The sequence below is a fragment of the Meles meles genome, chromosome 10 (genome assembly GCF_922984935.1).
Source record: "Meles meles chromosome 10, mMelMel3.1 paternal haplotype, whole genome shotgun sequence".
NCBI classification, from domain to species: domain Eukaryota; kingdom Metazoa; phylum Chordata; class Mammalia; order Carnivora; family Mustelidae; genus Meles; species Meles meles.
Window position 1 is genome coordinate 58,912,483 of NC_060075.1, and position 19,813 is coordinate 58,932,295.

Here is a 19,813-nt window from a genome sequence, read left to right on the forward strand (position 1 = left end):
ATTGGGTTCTCTTCTTACAAGTGGGTACATAAGTTTAAAAAAGGTTAAATATCCTATTCAGAAAGTTCTCAGAATCAATGAAGGGGAAAAAAGCATTTTCACTTATATACATTTTTAAAAGATTTTATTTATTTATTTGACACAGAGAGAGAGCACAAGTAGGCAGAGAGACAGGCAGAGAGAGAGGGGGAAGCAGGCTCCCTGCTGGCAGAGAGCCCGATGTGGGGCTCGATCCTAGGACCCTAAGATCATGACCTGAGCTGAAGACAGAGGTTTAACCCACTGAGCCACCCAGGTGCCCCAATATATACAAATATTTTAAATGACAGCTTCTAAGATGTTCAGGTTTCCTCTATAGTACAGCAAAATGAAAATTTAAAAATTGGCTTTTTTATTGGGCTGATAATGAGATTAAGTCCTTAAAATTTGTTGAATGACAAATGTTATTTTAGCAACATATATAATTTTTAATATATCTCTGGGAAGTCAAATATTAAGGTTGCAAGGAAGATGAATCTCCATTAGAAAAGTGTTAAACAGAGCCATGGTCTCCTCTACTTTTGAGAATTTGTCCTAATGCAAATCAGGAAATCATTCAAGAGAAACAAAGTTCTGTGAAGATGTCAATGGCAACATTATTTAAACATACTTAAAAGAAATGGCAACTACCAAATATAGTGGTTTCATAGTGTTTTCACACAAAGCTCAGTCTGTTCTTATCTATAAACATAAACATTGTGAAGAAACAAAGAATAAGTGAGCCAGAATTTAGGTATTTCTGTGCTGTAACTGTAACTCCGGGAAGTGTGTGCACACTCTGGTTAGAATGAGAAATAAAGGTGCAAAGGGAGGAACGTCTGCTTGAAGCTTACGGAGTTATTAGCAAAGCCCGTTTGTTCTTGTCATCTCACAATCTTTCCTTTGTGTTCAAATAAACTGAAGGGAAAGCATAGCTTGACTTTTCTCCAACTACACAGAACTTGAAGAAAGCTGTAGGTTTAGAGAGCATTATTCCAAACCACTGAAGAAAAATGTTGGTAACACAGTGGGAATACAAAATGGTACAGCTGCTGTGGAAAACAATATGACTGTTGCTCAAGAACTTTAGCAACGAATTACCATACAATCCAGGAATTCCACTTCTGAGCATGTACCCAAAACCCGTGAAAGCAGGAAAACTCTATCCGTGCATTCACTTTTGTAGCAGCACGAATCACAAGAGCCAGGAGGCAAAAGCAATCGAAACTCCATCGCTAGCTGAGTGCATCAACAAAATATGGCGAACGCCAACGATGGGACGCTATTCAGCCTTTAAAAGAAAGGACATTCTGACACCTGCTACAATATGGATGAACCTTGAAAACACTATGCTAAGTGAAAAAAGAAACCAGTCACATAAGGACAAACACTTTGCTTCCACTTACCTGAGGGATCTAGAAGAGTCAGATTCACAGACACAGAGGAGAACGGTAGTTGTCAGGGGCTAACGGAAGGGGGGGGGGGAGGAAGTGGGGGTGGGGGGATTGTTTGCCAGGTGCATACTGTCAGCTTAGGAAAATGAAAACTCTCCTGGGGATAATGGTTGGGCCACAATGTGAATGTACTTAATGACACTGTATTACACACTTAAAAATAGTTAAAATGATACGTTTCATACTATGTGTATTTTACCACACTAAGAAAAGAATGTTTTATCCGTCCTATTGGAGGCCCCACAACTGAGGAGGGGAAAGAGTAATTTAGAAAAAAGTTGGTAACATAAATCATCTGTGAGTCATTTACATGATGATAAACACGTCTGGTTAAACCATTTGCACCTGCTTGAGAACTGCCATCCTCAAACGATCATCTACACTGTTGAGCTCTGCTCTGGGTTTTTGTGTGTTTCAGGCATCCTAAGGCATCAGTAATCCTAAGTAGCTTCTTTTATCTCCTAAGGTCCTTATATTTAGCAGTCACTGGTGAGCACCGGAGTGGGGGAAGAATTTAAAAAAAAAAAAAAAAAGCTCTTAGGCAAGAACAGAGCTTCCTTCAGTTACTCACCATGAAGCGGACTTCAAAATCCAAGTAAAATGAGCCTAGCTTTTTAAAAAGGCACTTGTCAAGTCGTGACCCCATAAAACCAGATCCTGAAAGTAAGCAATGGGTGGTTTCACCCTCCAAGTGATATCACAGTCCACTGTTTGCTGTATAATCTAACTCAGGCAACTCCCTCCCGCCCTCATTTGAGAACAAATTCCCGAGGAGAATTTCCCGAGGAGATTTTCCCGAGGAGAGTGGATGAGAAGTAGCCTGGCATATGGCAGAACGTCTGATTTTCCTCCTCACCCACTGTCTCAGGAGGTATATTGCTGACTACAATTACCCAGTTGTGATGGTGACAAACAGGAAGACCCCTCTTCTCTTTTTCCTCTCTCTCTCCCTCTCCCTGGGGGTTCAGTGGAGAAATGGGGTAAAGGGCATGATTGGGTTGTTCCCTTAAAATTGTTTAGAAAACACTGACATACCATAACTGCATTTGGCATGAGTAGTCAGGTGTAAAAATTAACCACCAGCCCCCAACATAATGAGTGCATAGCAGGTTTACACAAATCCCTTCAACATTTTCAGAAACCCGAAAAACGTGGTCTTTAACTTTACTGTCAACTCTAATAAAACTGACATGTGAAAGATCATATTTGTACAATCACGATGCCTGAAAGTGCTCTTTCCTCCTATGAAATACTATGAAAAAAATTCCGTTCTAATTTCTTCAGTACCAGCTATACAATGAAATTGTTTCATAAATTTACTTGGTGCCTTTTAAAAAGGATGAATAAATTTAAACAGGGTTAAACAAATATTTAGAAAAATTGCAGGAGGTTTTTGGCTTAAGGAAACTAAGAACTTGACACCCCACTTCTGGACGCTTTTCCCTCTCTGAAAGGTTGTACACAGTAGCAGAGGACCTAGGTTGAACACGCAGAACTGGTTTTCAGACCAACCTGGCTGTTTTGATCACCCAGTGTCTGAGATGAATTTATGCCCCATGAACTGTGGTTTTAGAAATTGTAGCCTAACATTTTCCCCTTGTATTTGCATTTTATTAACTCAAGTTTCATCCTTCACATTGAGGCCATGTTCTAAGAACTATTCCCCTAAATGGAATACATAGGTAGGGAGTAAGAGAAATTTTAAAAACAAGCAGAGCTTCTTTTTTAAATAAATGCTAGGTGGGCAGATGCAGAGAGAGAACTCTTGAGTATGCATTATGGACACTTGTTGTAATTCAAGGACAGACTGCTCTGAAACGCCCTCCTCTGATCCTATGTGTTTATGGACATTTCTATGCACACAGGAAGCGGTGTTCCTGGAATCCTGGGATCAGCCCGACTTCCGCAGCCTCATTCGCAGCCACTGGGGAATCAGGATAGACCTAGTCAGAGGTCTTTCCAGCAGGTTTATAATATCCTGCAATGTGAGCTGTACGTCAGTACACAGACACAAACCAAGATCGCAGGAGACCTCCCAGGACAGTCTGTCATTCAGATCTGCCTGCAGGAACAGAAAGCCCAAATTCGTCTCACAAGGCTGCTCTTGGTACTTGAAAAAAGGATTATTTCCTGAGTGGTTAGTCATTAGTTACAATCCACTCTTATAATCCTATATTTCAATAGCCCTAAAGATTCCTGCTTCCCAGGCTCTGACTTGTAATTGGGTTGACCCAAATAAGGCGACTGCAATTAGAGCACAGACTAAGGCTAAGGAAGAGCTCTTCCCAATACAGGCACTTGTACCAAGAGAAGTATTACATGAAGAGACATCAGACTCTCACGGGAACTTCAAAATCTGACAAAGCAAACAAGGCAAATACAGAATGCCTTAAAGTGAAGACAGTATCCAAAAAGCTCACTTGCTCTGTGTGTCATTTACAATCTCATCCATGTACCTGGGAACATCGTTAGCATTGCCCAGGGCTCAAGATGGCGTTGAAGGATAGCGGACTATGACACTCTTCGCCATCAAGATTATTTTGAGCTCATTACTTCTGAAAACATGCAGACACAGGAATAGCTCTGTAAACAGAGAAGTTAACCCTTCATGAAGGAAAATTTACACTTAGAAAGGAAATCTCTGTACTTAGGAGTGTCTCCTCTCTATAGCAGGAGGAGAAGGAGGACTCTAAATCACAAGAAACTTAGCACTGCAGAAGTCACTGACTTAAATCTCACAAGTCTTATCTTTATTTGGGGTGCTTTTCCTGGTGCTTTTACCCTCATAACTGTCCTTCCCTCCAATCCCCACACCCCAACACACATATCTTTATTTCGTCTTTAGCTAAAGATAGCATCTAATATGGTGTCTTGAGCCATCTAGGGGAATGATTCCATTTTGGGTAACATGTATACAGCTAGTAGATATGCATGCCTGTTCATAAACCTGTTTTCCTCTTGCTAATCTCACTTGTATTGGACAGGGCCTAAGACAAGAATTCAGAAGAGTAAAGGGAAAATTATTTTTCCTCCCTTACTTTATCATGGGAATTGCACTATCGGGTTCTCTTGCAAGATCAGCCAGTCTTCTAGAGTCATGGACATGAAATGACCCCATAATACTCAAAATTCTACAGATCAACCACTTGCCCTCTTTCTTGGCCTAAAACCCACCATCATGACAGTTACCAATAAAATACTATATTCTACATAGAATGCAAGACAAGAACTTAATAACTGTCAGTAACACGAAAGAACTTACATATGTTCCCCAAATAAATACAAATGACCTCTCTTCTAACAAAGAGTTCTTGGGCACCTGGGTGGCTTAGGTCATGGTCTCCGGGTCCTGGGATCAAGCCCTGCATCGGGCTCTCTGCTCAGCAGGGAGCCTGCTTCCTCCTCTCTCTCTGCCTGCCTCTCTGCCTACTTGTGATCTCTGTCAAATAAATAAATAAATAACAGTTCTCACTATGGAGAAAATATTAAACACTGAAACATTTCAAGAAAGAATTTGGGGAGGACTACCGTAGACATTAGTGCTGGAAGTTCATTTCCGTGGCTGGATTATACACGGAAACAGCAGCACTCAGTTCTAGGTCAAAGGAAACAAAGCAATAAAGAAAAGAATTCCACTTAATCCATTTAGCAATTCTTCCATTACTTTCTTTTAATTGAAACATTCATACACGAGGAGAGTTTTCCATTCTTTAATTTTTTAACATAATATACAGAACCACAATACTATTTCAATTTCAAAGTATGGGAGCTTACATTCAAATATGCTTGGACTTGACAAGCTGCTGTTACAATACTGAGAAAATTCATGAAAAAGGTATTTAACAATTTGTAAGATAATCAAATATCTTTTTGCTACATGGGCCAATGCATTAATAGTAACTTCTTTAAAAATGCAGTCTTTTGGACTTCAAATTATTATAAAAGAATATGAAGATTATATAGTCATACTTTCTGAATTTCTCAGACCCATCCATTTCAAAAGCTGAAGGCAAATGTTACACATCAGAACATTCATGAGATCATATCTGCTCTGTACTTACCTATAAAAATCAAAAACCAGACCACACTTTCCTAAAGACACAGCTACTTCTAGGCTACATTAGTGTAATCATAGAAGACTACTAGAACTAAATTATCACTTTTATGTTAACAATTTTCACCACAATACATCTTTCCTAAAAAGACAAAAAAAAATGCAGGATTTTGGATTTCCCTTATCAAATTTAACATAATAGACTCTCATATGTTCTGGCTTTAATAAACTTCAACTCTTTTTTCCAACAGGAACTATCTACACAGCACAGTGCGACATACAATTAATTATTCCAGTGAGATGTATACTTAGATTTACAATATGATCAACACAATAGTGCCATACAAAGTTTTTCTGCAGGTAAAAATGCTAAGAAAGGCCACAGTGGACAGTGCCAGACACTGTGAATACAGTAGATTACAGGTACCACTGAGGGTCAGAGGAGACCACAAGTTTCTAATTTTTTTTCAGCAATGGGAAAAGAAAAACATTTAGAGAAACGTAAGAGTAAAAATATATAATTCCACTGTCAATAATAATGTAACTTTTCAGATACTGCTTTCTTAAACAGGCAAATTAGTTGAACTTTAAGTTAGAGAAAGTGAACAAGATCCAAATACGAAAGATGTTTTTTGTTTTCTCATCAAAGGAATGCACTAGGATTAGCACGAGGATCTTTCTGGTTCCTGTATCTGTAGGTCAGCCAAACACCCAGGATCTGGAATGGAAGAAAGAAAAAGAGAAGAAAGAGAAAGTATCAGTGGTATCTGTTTCTTCAGTTTATCAGTACACAATCCAGAACCTCTGAAGCTCTTGGCTTTCTTTGTTCAAAGAGGAAGAGATTTCTTTTTCCCTTGAAAGTGGTGTTAAGTAGCCCAAATTAGAAGTCCTAAAAACAAGTAATATGAATACTAGCCCTCCAGAGATGTCTGTATCAGAATCCCCAGCACCGGGGAATAGGTTACCTCACATGGTAACAGGGACCAGGCAGATGTGACTGGGTTAAAGCTGTTGAGACAGGGAGATCATATGGGTGGGCTTGCTGATGTAGTCACAAGGGTCCTTATAAAAGAGAGCCAGGCAAAACAAAACCAGAGACATTGAGAAAAGATAAAATGACGTCAGAAGCAATAGGAAGCAGAGTCAGAGAGAAGATGCGGCATGGCTTCCTTGAAGATGGAGGACAAAGCTGTGAGCCACTGAGTGCAGGCAGCCTCTAGAAGCTGCAAAAGTCAAGGACACAGCTTCTTGCAGAGAGCCTCCCGGAGGAGCCTGCCTTTCAGGCTTCCCTAGGAGTAGAAGATAATAAATTTGTGCTGCTTTAAGCAATTCCATTTGTGACTATTTGCTAGAGCTGCAAGAGGAACTTTTACTGCTGAATTGTCTGCTGAAACACTGAATTGTCTGGATAGCTAAAATATCACATTATTTTGATAACTGAGAAACAAACCGGGTTGAGGAAAAATTCAGCAATAACGAAAACTCCACGATAACAAATTTGCTAAAGCAGATCTTTAAAAAATATTCTAATTCCTACCTTTCTCAAGGCCTGGGGATCTCTCATTTTAGAAAAATACTGAGTTGTTACTGTTACTCTTTAGTACTTTAAAGTACTTAATACTTTCGTATTTAGTACTAAATAGTTAGTATTTAGAAAAATACTGAGTTGTTACTGTTACTTGTGTTGTTTCCCACACTAGGTTCACCAAAGCATTAACCAATATAATTTTTTAAAATTAAGAATGTGTTCATTCTGTTTCCACTACCTCAAAGTCGATTTACTTAAAATAATCAAAAATTCTTTGAAAAAGGTACAAAATTTTAATGTAACAAAATAAACTTCAAATTATATTTTCCACTTTAATCTGTGCCAACTTCTCATCTAAATTTTGTTTGACTTCATAACTAACCATTAGCCCTTTAAACTACTTTTAGAGAATTATGATCAATCCAAAATTTTCTCATTACCACAGTAATAATCCCTGTGTTACTCTAAAATTCACGACTGGCACTGATTATAGTTATAACATGTAAGAGCTGATGGAACTATAGTTTGTGAGCTGAATCAAGGAAAGATAAGTCTAATTTAAGGAAGTGGAAAGTTTGGGGTGGAGTATATATAAGGGGGAGGATTTACTTAATAAACACATAAGGAGTACTTTGTGACAGGCTCTGTCATTCACACTTTCCAATTCAAACAGTCCTCCCAACACCCTGTATGATGGGAACAGTATCCTCCTTTTACCAGCAAGGGAACTGAGGCAGAGGTTAAATAAGAGAGTAGTAGTCACACAGGTCATGAGGCCTAGAACCATGGTTCAAACCTACAATCTATGCCCTCAGTCATATTTGGGGTTGTATGTGTAATCAATCTGACGTACTGACGGTCAATCTCCGGCGAACATTCTACCCACCATGGCAACCAGGCTGGTTTTCACAACACTGAAACACTTGCACACCTGCTGTGGACAGCAACTCCTCAGACACCCCTGCCCCCCTCCCAATCTGCACAAGCATCATTCCCCCCCACCCCCCCCCCCCCCCCCCAGAAACACAGGCACACAAGGGAGAGAGTTTGGGTGAGAATTTTTTGAGCTTTTATATAGGCCAGTAGTGTAAGTTACAGGGGAAATAAAGCAATTGGGTAAATTAAATTAGACAATCATAATCTGAAGCCACTTTTACCAAAACTTCATTCCTCCATTTCAGCTGCAAGTGACAAAATCGGACTTTGTCCCATTGCTGAACCATGATCTCATCCCTCCCTCCCCAGGAGAGTCTGGAGGGGATGCCACACCCAAAACACAAAAAGATCAAAGTTAGATAACTAATGGACTTTAAGTTTACAAAGCTGGTTAAAATGATCTAAAGATTCTCAAGAGTAACTTTGACTAGAACTGATCAGGAACTCCACTGATCCTAGAACCTAGGCCTAGTATGCAGCCCACTAAAGCATATAATATATTACACAGAAATATGTGCAGTGAGCCTATACATTATTTTATACTTATTTATTAAATTTTATGCTTATTTATTACATATAGAAAGGCAGAAAGTAATATGCCAAAATATAAACATTGGTTATTTTTCATTTACATTAGTAAATTCATCTCAATTTTCATGTTCAAAATTTTCTGTATTTTCTAAAGTTTCTACAAAGAACATGTACTAACTTTAACTTGTTAAAAGTTATCATGTCTCAGCTACTTTTCAGATTCTAAATCAAAGCTTCTTTTCTGGTTTAAGTTTATTTTCAGCTATTATAAATAGTTCAAAATCAATCTGTTTCACCAAGGAAAGGAAGTCATTGGTTAGCTTCATCTCTCTGATTCAGTGAACTACTGAATAAAACAAAAAACTAAAAAGTTAGTATACCTATAAAATATTCACTATCCAGAAAATACCAGGTTGGATAAATTATTATTAAAATCTCTAGCCACATATGTAAAATATTAAAATATAGAGGAGGATTCCATGAAAGAACACCAAGTCTTCTTAGCTTTTAAGATACCTAAGACTCATGAGTTTATATTTTTTGTTTTTAAAGATTTTATTTATTTGAGAGAGAGAGAGCATAGGTGCATGTGAGTGGGGGCAGGAGCAGAGAGAGTGAGAGGGAGTGCAGGACCAGACATGGGGCTTGATCCCACGACCAATGAGTTCAAGACCTGAACCTCAATCAGAATAGATGTTCAACTGACTGAAACACCCAGGCATGCCCCCATGAGTTTATATTCTTAAAAGAATTAATATCTTTTAAAAACAGTAGAGGGAAGGATGAATAGGCAGAACAGAGATTTATAGGTCAGTGAAAATATTCTGTATTATATTCTAATGATGGATACATGTCATTATATGTATGTTGAAATCCATAAAATGTATAAAAGTAAACCCTAATGTCAACTATGGACCTTGAGTGATTATGGTATGTCAATGCAGGTTCATCAACTGCAACAAAATCACACTCTGTTGGGTAGTGGTGATAATGGGGGAGACCAGGCCTATGTAAGGACAAAGGTATATGGGAAATTTCTGTAACCTTTCTCTCAATTTTGCTAAGGAATTAAAAGTGCTCTTAAAAAAAAAAAAAAGTCCTTTAAAAAAAAAAAAGTAGGCACAACTGAAGGTAATGTAACCTGATGAGAAAGAAAGAAAATGGAGCTGCTCAAAAGAATTAAATTCTCAAAATAAATTCCAAATATAAAAAGGAAGCCATGTGGTAAAATCTGGCTCACGGGCTATATGGAGATTGCTCATTCCTGTTTTTCTCCTATCTGTATTTTTAAGTTTTCATGAAAAAAAAAATCGTACTTTTAAAAAGGAAATGAAGGAATAATGCACAGAATTGTTTTTAAACAGTACATCAATTTTCTTGAATCAATGTCACAACCAACCCACAAGTAAGACAGTTCTTTCATGAAAAAAAGTGAAATAAAAAAAGAATGCTAAGGATAAGAAGAGATGTCAGGGGAGACTTCCTGTAAAAAATGAATTTAATTTCAGTCTTTATCTCCACTTTGTTAATAACAACCAAATGTGAATTTTTCATTCTCAAGAGAAGAAAAGAAAACTGAAGAGAATAAAATACATAATATATACATACATATGTATCTATAACGTGCTGTATATTGACCCTACATCATATCCACTCCAATGTAGAGTGTACGCATTATCTACGCAAATGCAGTATACGCATTATATATACCACATTAAATTTTATTTTCTCCTGTTAATCAATCTCATGTCAGTCTGACTTTTTGTCCAGCTAGAAGGTACTTAAAGGGCAGAAAAAAGTGTTCCTTCCCACCCACTCTAATTTAACCAGCTCATTATTGAAGAACACAAGCTGGCCCAAGGGTTTGCTGTTATAAACAATGAACATTCCTTTCTAGTCATTTAAATAGCCATATGATTATCTCCATGAAATAAAGTGCTATAAATAGAATGTATGAATTTTAAAAATTTTAATTTTCATACATATTAAGTCAGCTATTGTAAAAAACATCTGTAGTTATTGAGAGTTTAATAAAGACACTGCAAAAGGAATTAGCATTCCTCCACAATTATCAAATAATATGAGTGTGGTTTTGCTTACAGACACCTATATTATACATAAATGTATGAATCAATATGATAGATATTTTAACATAATATAAATATATGTAATATAAATAAGAAATTAATAATAGTGTTTACCTGTAGTTTTTGGAAAGCTAGAAATAATGGGAGATGGGCTTGGAAGGCCATTTTTCAAAGCATATCTTTCTAAGTATGTATGTAAGTGTGTTCTATACTATATATATTAAATAGTGTGAATGTCTTACCTATTCCAAAATTAAATTTAGAATTATAATTTATCATACAACTCTAACAGGAGAGACTCTAGAAATAACGCAGTCTAAACCCATTTTATGTGTTCATTAAATTTTACATAATTTAATAATCAAGCCTCCACCCTGTATAAAATTAATACTAGATCTGTGGGGTCTTCTGATTTCAAGCCAGGGCTCCTCTGATTATAATACTAGTTCTCAATAAAGATATTTATCGATACATCCCCAAAATTAAGGGCCATGCTAAGGCAAAATGCCACGCCTTCTTGCCGTATAAAACAGAAAACCCCCTGACGAAAATGGAAAGATAGGGAGTTATTTGCACATACCTCTGTAAAGCTGAAGAAGAGGCCAATGCCCCCAACAAACCTCAAAACCTCTCCGGCATATTTTCCTATTATTGGAGCACACGGTGAGCATGGGTGGCTGCTTTTGACACAGCTCTGTATCAATTTGGAAAAAAAAAAAAAAAAAGAATTTTTATATCAAAGTGCAATTATGAAAAGCAGATAAACACTGAACCCACCTAAAAATGAGTGGCTGGAATATTATATCCAATTTGGGCCTGGGCTTTTTAGTAGCATTCTAAATTCTAAAATGGTTCCCACTGGGTGCCTGGGTGGCTCAGTGGGTTAAGCCTCTGCCTTCGGCTCAGGTCATGATCTCAGGGTCCTGGGATCGAGTCCCACATCGGGCTCTCTGCTCGGCGGGGAGCCTGCTTCCTCCTCTCTCTATCTGCTTGCCTCTCTGCCTACTTGTGATCTCTGTCTGTCAAATAACTAAAATCTTAAAAAATAAATTAATTAAATAAATAAAATGGTTCCCAAGTTTCCCAAGCCCAGTATACACACCTTGAATACCCCCCCCCCACCCACAGTCGCCAGCTTTGAGCATGAATGGGATTTGTGAATATGACAGTCATTCCCATCTTTACGGTGTGGTTACACAAGACACCATCTAATTTAACAGAACGGAGCGGTTCTCATGCTGACTTGGGGGCTGCCATGTTGTGAGATGGCTGTATAGTTAGAACTGACAGCAGCCTCCAGGAACTGAGGAAAACCCAGCAAGAAAAATGGGACTTCAGCACTACAACTACCAGAAGCTGAATTCTGCCAACACCCACTGACCTTGGCAGACCACCCCAGGCCTCGAGATTATCCCTGGCCAACACCTTGATTTCACCCAGGTGTGATCCTAAGTGGAGAACCCAACGAAGCCATTCTCAAGCTCCTGATCCATGGAAACTGAGAGAACACCTGGGTAGAATTCATGTGTCACACAGCACTAGAAAACTAATAATCCCACAAAAGAGGCCATGTTGAAAGGAAATCCAGCTCATGGCTCAGAGAGATGGTAACAGGAGTTTCCTGGAAATTTAAACACATGTGAACTTCCTAGGAGAGTCAAGCTCCAAGTCTAGCCTCATATCGGGGTCTGTCCTGGGACAATAGTACAGCTCTAATTTGTCCATCACTTGCTCAGCTCCCATGGAAACAGCGTGAAGTTGTAATGGCGAAGAGGGGAGGGAGCAAAGGGGTTAGTTCCCTGTATCCTCCCTGCTGGGATGTTTAACTGGTTAAAAAGCCCCCAAATTCAGGAAAGACCATTCCTCCTACTACCCTGAGATGCTTCAAAACCAAGGTATTTCTACAGCTCTTCTGCACCTCTAAGGCTGATGTGTTCTTATTTTTCTTCCACAACTTGGTCTAGAAGGAATTGAATGGGAAGGAATTAGGGGCAAAGAACTGTGAGCATCTGTGTCTGGCAGGGGCTCTGGGATACTTAGTACTCTCAGGAGTGGATATTTGAGACAGACAAATGACACACCAGTGTACATGGAATATAATACAGGTTCATGCAAAGCATTTTAAAAATACAACTCAGCATCAGAAATTCCATTTTCTTCAGGTTAATCATTATTCCTCTGTATATAATACATCTCCAGAAAATACTTTATACTTTATACTTACAGCCAGACAGGTGTCATTTGGGTTAAAACTTCGAAACCCACAGCAGTTTAAATTTCTCTGGATGTCATTTCGAGCACTTGCTGTATTGTTCCAACCCACTTCCAGAAGCTGACCCTGGAAAATGCATGTAATATGTACACTGACATGTGTTATTCCTGCACAAAATGTATAGAGCTAGAGCCTGTAATTTTTAATACTGAGTGTACCTAAAATAAATGCTCTTCTTAAGATGATTGAAAGTTTTCAAAGGGTAATACCTAAATCTACAACAAAAATTAAAGCACATTGGGGGCACATGGGTGGCTCAGTGGGTTAAAGCCTCTGCCTTTGGCTCAGGACATGGTCCCAGGATCCTGGGATCAAGCCCCACTTCAGGCTCTGCTCAGCAGGGAGCTGACTTTCCTTCCTCTCTCTCTGCCTGCCTCTCTGCCTACTTGTGATCTCTGTCAAATAAATAAATAAAATCTTTAAAAAAAAAAATATTAAAGCACTGCTTCTATTCCAAGAGAGAAGTTTTCATTTTTACATGCCCTTTAAAAGCAGCACTTAGTTCAAAAGATACTCAGACTGAAACAAGACAAATTTTCCACTGTTCTAAACAGAACTGCACATTGTTTCACAAATTAAAGAGTTCAGAAAGTATAATTGCTAGAAAGGTATCACAAATGTTTCACTGTATAATGGTTGGAAAAGGCTGGGTGAACACCTTTCAGTAGTGGCGCTTTTTACCCAGGGAAGGGAAAAATCTCACTTCAGGATGCAGAAAAGTAGCAACACCTTATGGCATTTCAGGGCTCCAATCAGCCCCACTAATGCGATCAGGAACAACAGATTCTGGCTGTCTCTAGTGAAATGCCATTCTGAGCAAAGAGGAGTTATCATATATTCCAATCATTTCTCCCTCTTTTCTCCTACACATACTGTGAGGTGTAATAAAATAAGAGAAAAAAAGTCTTTGCTTACCTGTTGCTCCTGGTTCAGGGCTAAGCAAGCACATGACACAGAAAACTGAACAATAAATACAAGTAAGAGAATAATCATGTACTGAAAATTCAAGTTAAGGTATTTCTCGACACTCTTAAAATAACAAAATAGAGGTACTGACAACTTCGGTATGTACTAGAAGGAATTCAACCAGGAAACAGAACAAATGGCACCTAGAAAGTTTACAAAGAATATACACAATTATTATTTTCACTAATACACTGTAGATAGTTCATAATAAAAATACTAATATTTAAAGGATAAAATATTAGAATTTCTTTTAGATTGAAATAAATATCCTTACATGTATAAAATAAGAAATACGTATAGATAAATGTACTTAGGTTTTCTTAGTATTAAAATCTTAAAAAACAATCACTGAAATTCTCAACCACATATTAACCTTTTGGAAAGGGTCTAGAGGTCACTGAATCAATTCAATTTAACTCTGAATTTGCAATGTATAAATAGGACTATCATTTGCAAAATACATTCTTCATGATGTGAAAAGGGGAAAGTGGGAACATATAAACATACAGTAATTTTACCCTTAGAAATATTCCTAATGTTGGTGGAACAAATACGCATAGGGCATGCTAGGAGTTGCTTTCTGGCAACGACTTTCCTAATGATAATTTCAAATCAGTTGCAGTTATCAAAAGAGTAAGCAATAAAAGAACAAACTCAACTGGGTTAAAAATTCTGTTTTTAAAAAAGGATACAAAAAAAAGCAACACCTGATGGTGTTTTACGGCTCCAATCAGCCCCACCAATGCAATCAGGAACAAGAAGATGCCTACGGCGATGACCACACCGACCACCCTGAGGCTGGAAATCAGGCCGAAACCAATGCCCCATGCCGCGATTCCAATGAGCAACAGACTAACCAACTACAAAGACAAACAAAAGGGCCAGGGATGGGATGGGGGCAGGGGGAAGAGAAGGACGGGAGGAAAACATCAATTTCTATAATAATACAAAGAACATTTTTCAGTATCTTACAAATGACTGCTCATACTCAATACTAGAATATACGCTAGATCTTGATAGTATTGTTTTAACAAAATAAATTAATCCTCAGGCATGCTTTAAAATAAGTAATAATAAGCTATGAAATTATTATGAAGCCTCAGAGGTCATCTGGCTTACTAAGTCTAAGTGATTCCTGCCTCAGCTTTTGTAATCATGGAGTATGTAAGACTCCCAGATGCCAACACATCTCAGTCCAACGTATTCATTCCACATGGACATCACTTATGCTTCCTTCAAAGCCAGTTGTGACCTTCTCTATGACGCTTTCCTCGTCTTCCATAAACTGTTCTTCGAAGTTGGTTCTATTGTTCCCCTCGTCACACTCTCATTCTGTTGCCAAGCCTGTCTCTCCTAGAAGACTAAGAGTGCCTTGAGAGGGGGGCACCACTTTCTCATCTGTCTATATCCCCAGAACCTATCACAGAACCCGGGCCTTGCAAACAATCAAAACTTTCTCAAAGAATTGTTGAAAAAAAAATTCCTTTAGGTATCATTGTGTATCCTATTAGAATTCAGAGAGAGAGAGAAAGAGGTCATTAAAACTCTTCGGACAATGTTAAGAGACTAGCTTTTTTTAGTAAAGTGGTATATTGAGCAAGATAAAATTACTTTATACTCTATTTATATACTTATGAAATAAAACCAAGTGAAGAAGTAGAACACATGCCTGAAAATCAGCCATTACCTGTAATATACAAAGTTACAATTACTTCTTTGAAATAGCAAATGAAGAACACGCCATGTAAATATGATGCTGAACTGATAGAAGATGAAGCTGAAACAGGTATGTGGGAGGGATGGGGGTTGGGGTTTGGGGCAGGAAGGAGGCCGTATCCTCTGAGAGTCAGCCGTTTCCTGGAGCAAGGTGACAGCGTCATACACAATGGAGAGGAATCAAAATACATAAAATATACTTCCTAGCATCAAGACCCAATGAACTTTGTTTTGAAAGATAAATCAGGGGCACCTGGGTGGCTCAGTGGGTTAAGCCTCTGCCTTCAGCTCAGGTCATGATCTCAGGGTCCTGGGATCAAGTCCCCCATCAGGCTCTCTGCTCAGAAGGGAACCTGCTTCCTCCTCTCTCTCTGCCTATTTGTGATCTCTCTCTCTGTCAAATAAATAAACAAAATCTTAAAAAAAAAAAAAAGAATCTTTAAAAAAAATTAAAAAAAAGAAAGATAAATCACCACTCACTCAAAAGGATTTTTACTCAAATATTTAATTTTTTATATATGAAGTCATAGCTTAGGAACACAAATTCTAAATATCTTCATATCTCAAACCCCCTCCATGTGTACAGATACAAGTAAAACTGCTTAATATTGACAAAGAACACATATTTGTATTTTTAAGATTTTATTTATTTGACAGAGAGATCACAAGTAGGCAGAGAGGCAGGCGGGGGCGGGGTGGGAGAGCAGGCTCCCCGCTGAGCAGAGAGCCCGACACGGGGCTCGATCCCAGGACCCCAAGACCACGACCCGAGCCGAAGGCAGAGGCTCAATCCACTGAGCCACCCAGGTGCCCCACGTATTTGTATTTTTTAAAGCTTTTATTTGTTTGAGAGAGAGAGAGCACAAGAGAGCACAAGCAGGGGGAGTGGCAGGCAGAGGGAGAGGGAGAAACAGACTCCCCACCGAGCAGGAAGCCTGATGTGGGGTTCAATATGGGACTCAATCCCTGGACTCTGGGATCATGACCAGAGCTGAAGGCAGACACTTAACCCACTGAGCCACCAGGCGCCGCACCTGTTTCTTATCATTTATGACAAAGCAGATCTTGAGAAGAAAGAAACTGTCTGTAGCATGCTAGAACCAAGTCACAGTTACACGGAGTTGCTGTTCTCCACGGTACTTAGTACACAAAGAAGGCTTTTGTTTTCAGAGGCAGAAGGAGAGGGAAGAAATTCTCAGAACCTTTGTCACCCAAAAATTGCTGGTTCCTCTCATTTTCTCAAGTGCTCCTTATCAGCAGGTCCATTTGCTTCTGTCTTGTTTTTCTCTTCTCACTCACCAATCTTCTCATTACTTCCAGCTATACTGGACTGAGAAAAAGTCCCCTGCTCTGTCACCAGCGAGCTTACTTCCGACTCCGTGGCATCCAAATACAGCATGTTTCCTTCCATGAGGGGTGAAAGAAGAGGTGAGAGGATGCGGGGACAGGCCTTCGCCTCGGCTCTGCTCAGCATCTGCACTTTGTCCTGGGACCAAACACAGAAGGTGCTCTGCGTTCGCAACACATCAGAGCAACACGCTCTGTCAGGGTTCTCCTGAGAAGGAGAACTAACAGGATATATATTTAGAAATAGAGATTTATTTTAAGGAATTGGCTCATGCACTTGTGGGGCCAGCATGTCCAAAATGTGTGGGAGGACAGCAGCTTGATAATCCAGGCAGGTTTTTCTTTGATACAGTCTGAAGGAAGAATTCTGTCTTCCTTAAGAAACCTCAGTCTTGGGGCGCCTGGGTGACTCAGCTGGTTGAGTGTCCGCCTTCAGCTCAGGTCATGATACAGGGTCCTGGAATTGAGCCCCCCATCGGGTTCCCAGCTCAGTGGGGAGTCTGCTTCTCCTTCTCCCTCTGCCCCTCCTTCCTTCCTGCTCCTGCCCTCGCTCACATGCTCTCTTTCCAATAAATAAAATCTTCTAAAAAAAAAGGAAAAGAAGAAGAAAGAACCTGTCTTTGTTCTTAAGTTTTTCCACGGACTGGATAAGGCAGACCACAATGGGAGTAATCTGCTAAACTTAAAGTTAATTGAGTGTAAAGGTTAAGTCTAAAACAATGCCTTCAAATCAGTAGCTACACTAGCATTCAACCAAACAAACATTTGGCACCACGGCCTGGCCGAATTTACAGATAAAATTAACCAGCACACATGCAAACCTCAATTCCTAGGTTTGATGCCTATTTCCCAATTCAATTAAATTTGGGAGCAGGATTGTCACTCTCTATTTCTTTGAGTCTTAGAGTCAAAAAGATCAGAAGCATGAATAATGTGATAGTTATAATTCTTTTACCCCATAGTTTCAAAGAATTAACCAGCACACATGCAAACCTCAATTCCTGGGTTTGATGCCTATTTCCCAATTCAATTAAATTTGGGAGCAGGATTGTCACTCTCTATTTCTTTGAGTCTTAGAGTCAAAAAGATCAGAAGCATGAATAATGTGATAGTTATAATTCTTTTACCCCATAGTTTCAAAGAATCCTTTTGGAAGCCTACCAAATCCTTCCTATATTAATGAAATTCTTACAAGTCTAAATAGCCAACAACAAATGACTACTGCCCACTGTACACCCAAAGCCAGAGACAAGATATCCCTACTAGGACAAAGGTTGGCAAACTCTATATAAGCCCAGATATTGATCATCTGTCCTCGTGGATCACACATTCTCTGCCACAACTAGTCGATTCTGCAACTCTAACACAAAAGCAGCAGTAAACCAATGAGCAGAGCCGTGTTTCAATAACACTTCATTTACAGATACTGAAATTGAAATTCACGTAATTTTCACGTGCACCAAATATTACTCTTCCTATGATTTTATTATTTATTTTTTTAAAGATTTTATTTATTTATTTGACAGAGATCACAAGTAGGCAGAGAGGCAGACAGAGAGAGGTGGAGGAAGCAGGCTCCCTGCTGAGCAGAGACACCACCCCCCACCCCCCCCCCCACCCCTGACGCGGGGCTTGATGCCAGGACCCTCAGATCATGACCTGAGCGGAAGGCAGAAGCTCAACCCACTGTGCCACCCAGGGGCCCCCCCTATGATTTTTTTAATCATTTAAAACTATAAAGCCCTTCTTTGTTGGCAGGCTATCCAATAACAAGCAGTGGAATGGATACCACCCATGAGCCATAGTTTGCTGACCCTTGCTCTAGGAGTCAGGGTAGCAGAGACTAAAACATTAAAATGATGAGTAATTGCCTTACCGGATATTTTTACAAGATGGGTCAGAGGACGGAACAATAATCCAAAAAATCCAGATAAATAGAATAGGTCAGAGACTGCAAAGAAATAGTAAAGGAGCAGGTAACGGGCTGAAAAAAAATGACTATACTGTAAATACTACATGATACAACAAAAGAATAGGATATAAATACTCTATTATTTATAATAAACATAATAATATTTATAAGACATTTTATAAATATTATTTTATATGGCAAAAGATGTGACTAAATTAAAAAATCTTAAAAAGAGGAGCTTATCCTGGCTTATCAGGTAGACCTTAAATGTCATCACAAGTATCCTTATAAGAGAGGCAGAAGGAGACACACAGAGAGGAGATGGCCACGTAATGACAGAGGCAGAGGGTGGCATGGCTCGAAGTCAAGGCATGCCCTCACCCACCTGAAGATAGAAGAGGCAAGGAACAGATTCTCCCCGGGGGCTCTCAGAGAGAGTGCAACCCTGATGATTCTTTTTGGATTTCTGGTCTCCTAAACTGTGGGAATAAATTTCTATTGTGTTTAAGCCGCCATGTTTGTGTTAATTCATCCAAGAAACCCTAGGAAACTAACACAGAACAATTCACACAGTGGGCACTGGACAAGTCAGGAATCTCCATTAGAAAGCTGCCTGCTATTTTACCACTAACGGAATCCTACCATGCGGCTGGAGTGAAGTATTCAGGTATTCTTGGCAGCACCCTCCTAGAAGACCAAATGCTTTATTTACAGCAGCAGCATCTCAACAAAATGTGAAAAATGTTCTGCTCTCTCAGTTACCAACTTACAGGGTCATTAATAATAAGAATATTTTCCATTTTGAAAAACAACATCTACAACTACAAGAGAGGAATACTCTTCCAGATCTCAGACTAGGCATTATGCTATTATGGAGAACATTATCTAGAACATTCACAAATATCTCCGCTCAGATTTTTCTTTTTTAAGTAGGGGAAGAAAGGGGCTACTTCCATCGGTAGACCTCTCTGTCAAAAGTATTTTTCACCAAA

The 19,813-nt window shown here is 39.0% G+C and overlaps 1 protein-coding gene across 1 annotated transcript in view; it reads right to left on the bottom strand.

Moving 5' to 3' along the window:
* Window positions 1-5,168: 5,168 nt before the first annotated feature.
* TSPAN13 (tetraspanin 13) overlaps window positions 5,169-19,813 on the bottom strand; it is a 33,691-nt gene continuing 19,046 nt past the window's right edge. The window contains exons 2-6 of the mRNA XM_046021410.1: window positions 14,539-14,706; window positions 13,796-13,876; window positions 12,833-12,946; window positions 11,189-11,302; window positions 5,169-6,244 (exon numbers count right to left, since the gene is read on the bottom strand). Coding sequence (XP_045877366.1) covers window positions 6,170-6,244; window positions 11,189-11,302; window positions 12,833-12,946; window positions 13,796-13,876; window positions 14,539-14,706 — 552 coding nt within the window. The 3' untranslated portion in view covers window positions 5,169-6,169. The remainder of the gene's footprint in view (window positions 6,245-11,188; window positions 11,303-12,832; window positions 12,947-13,795; window positions 13,877-14,538; window positions 14,707-19,813) is intronic.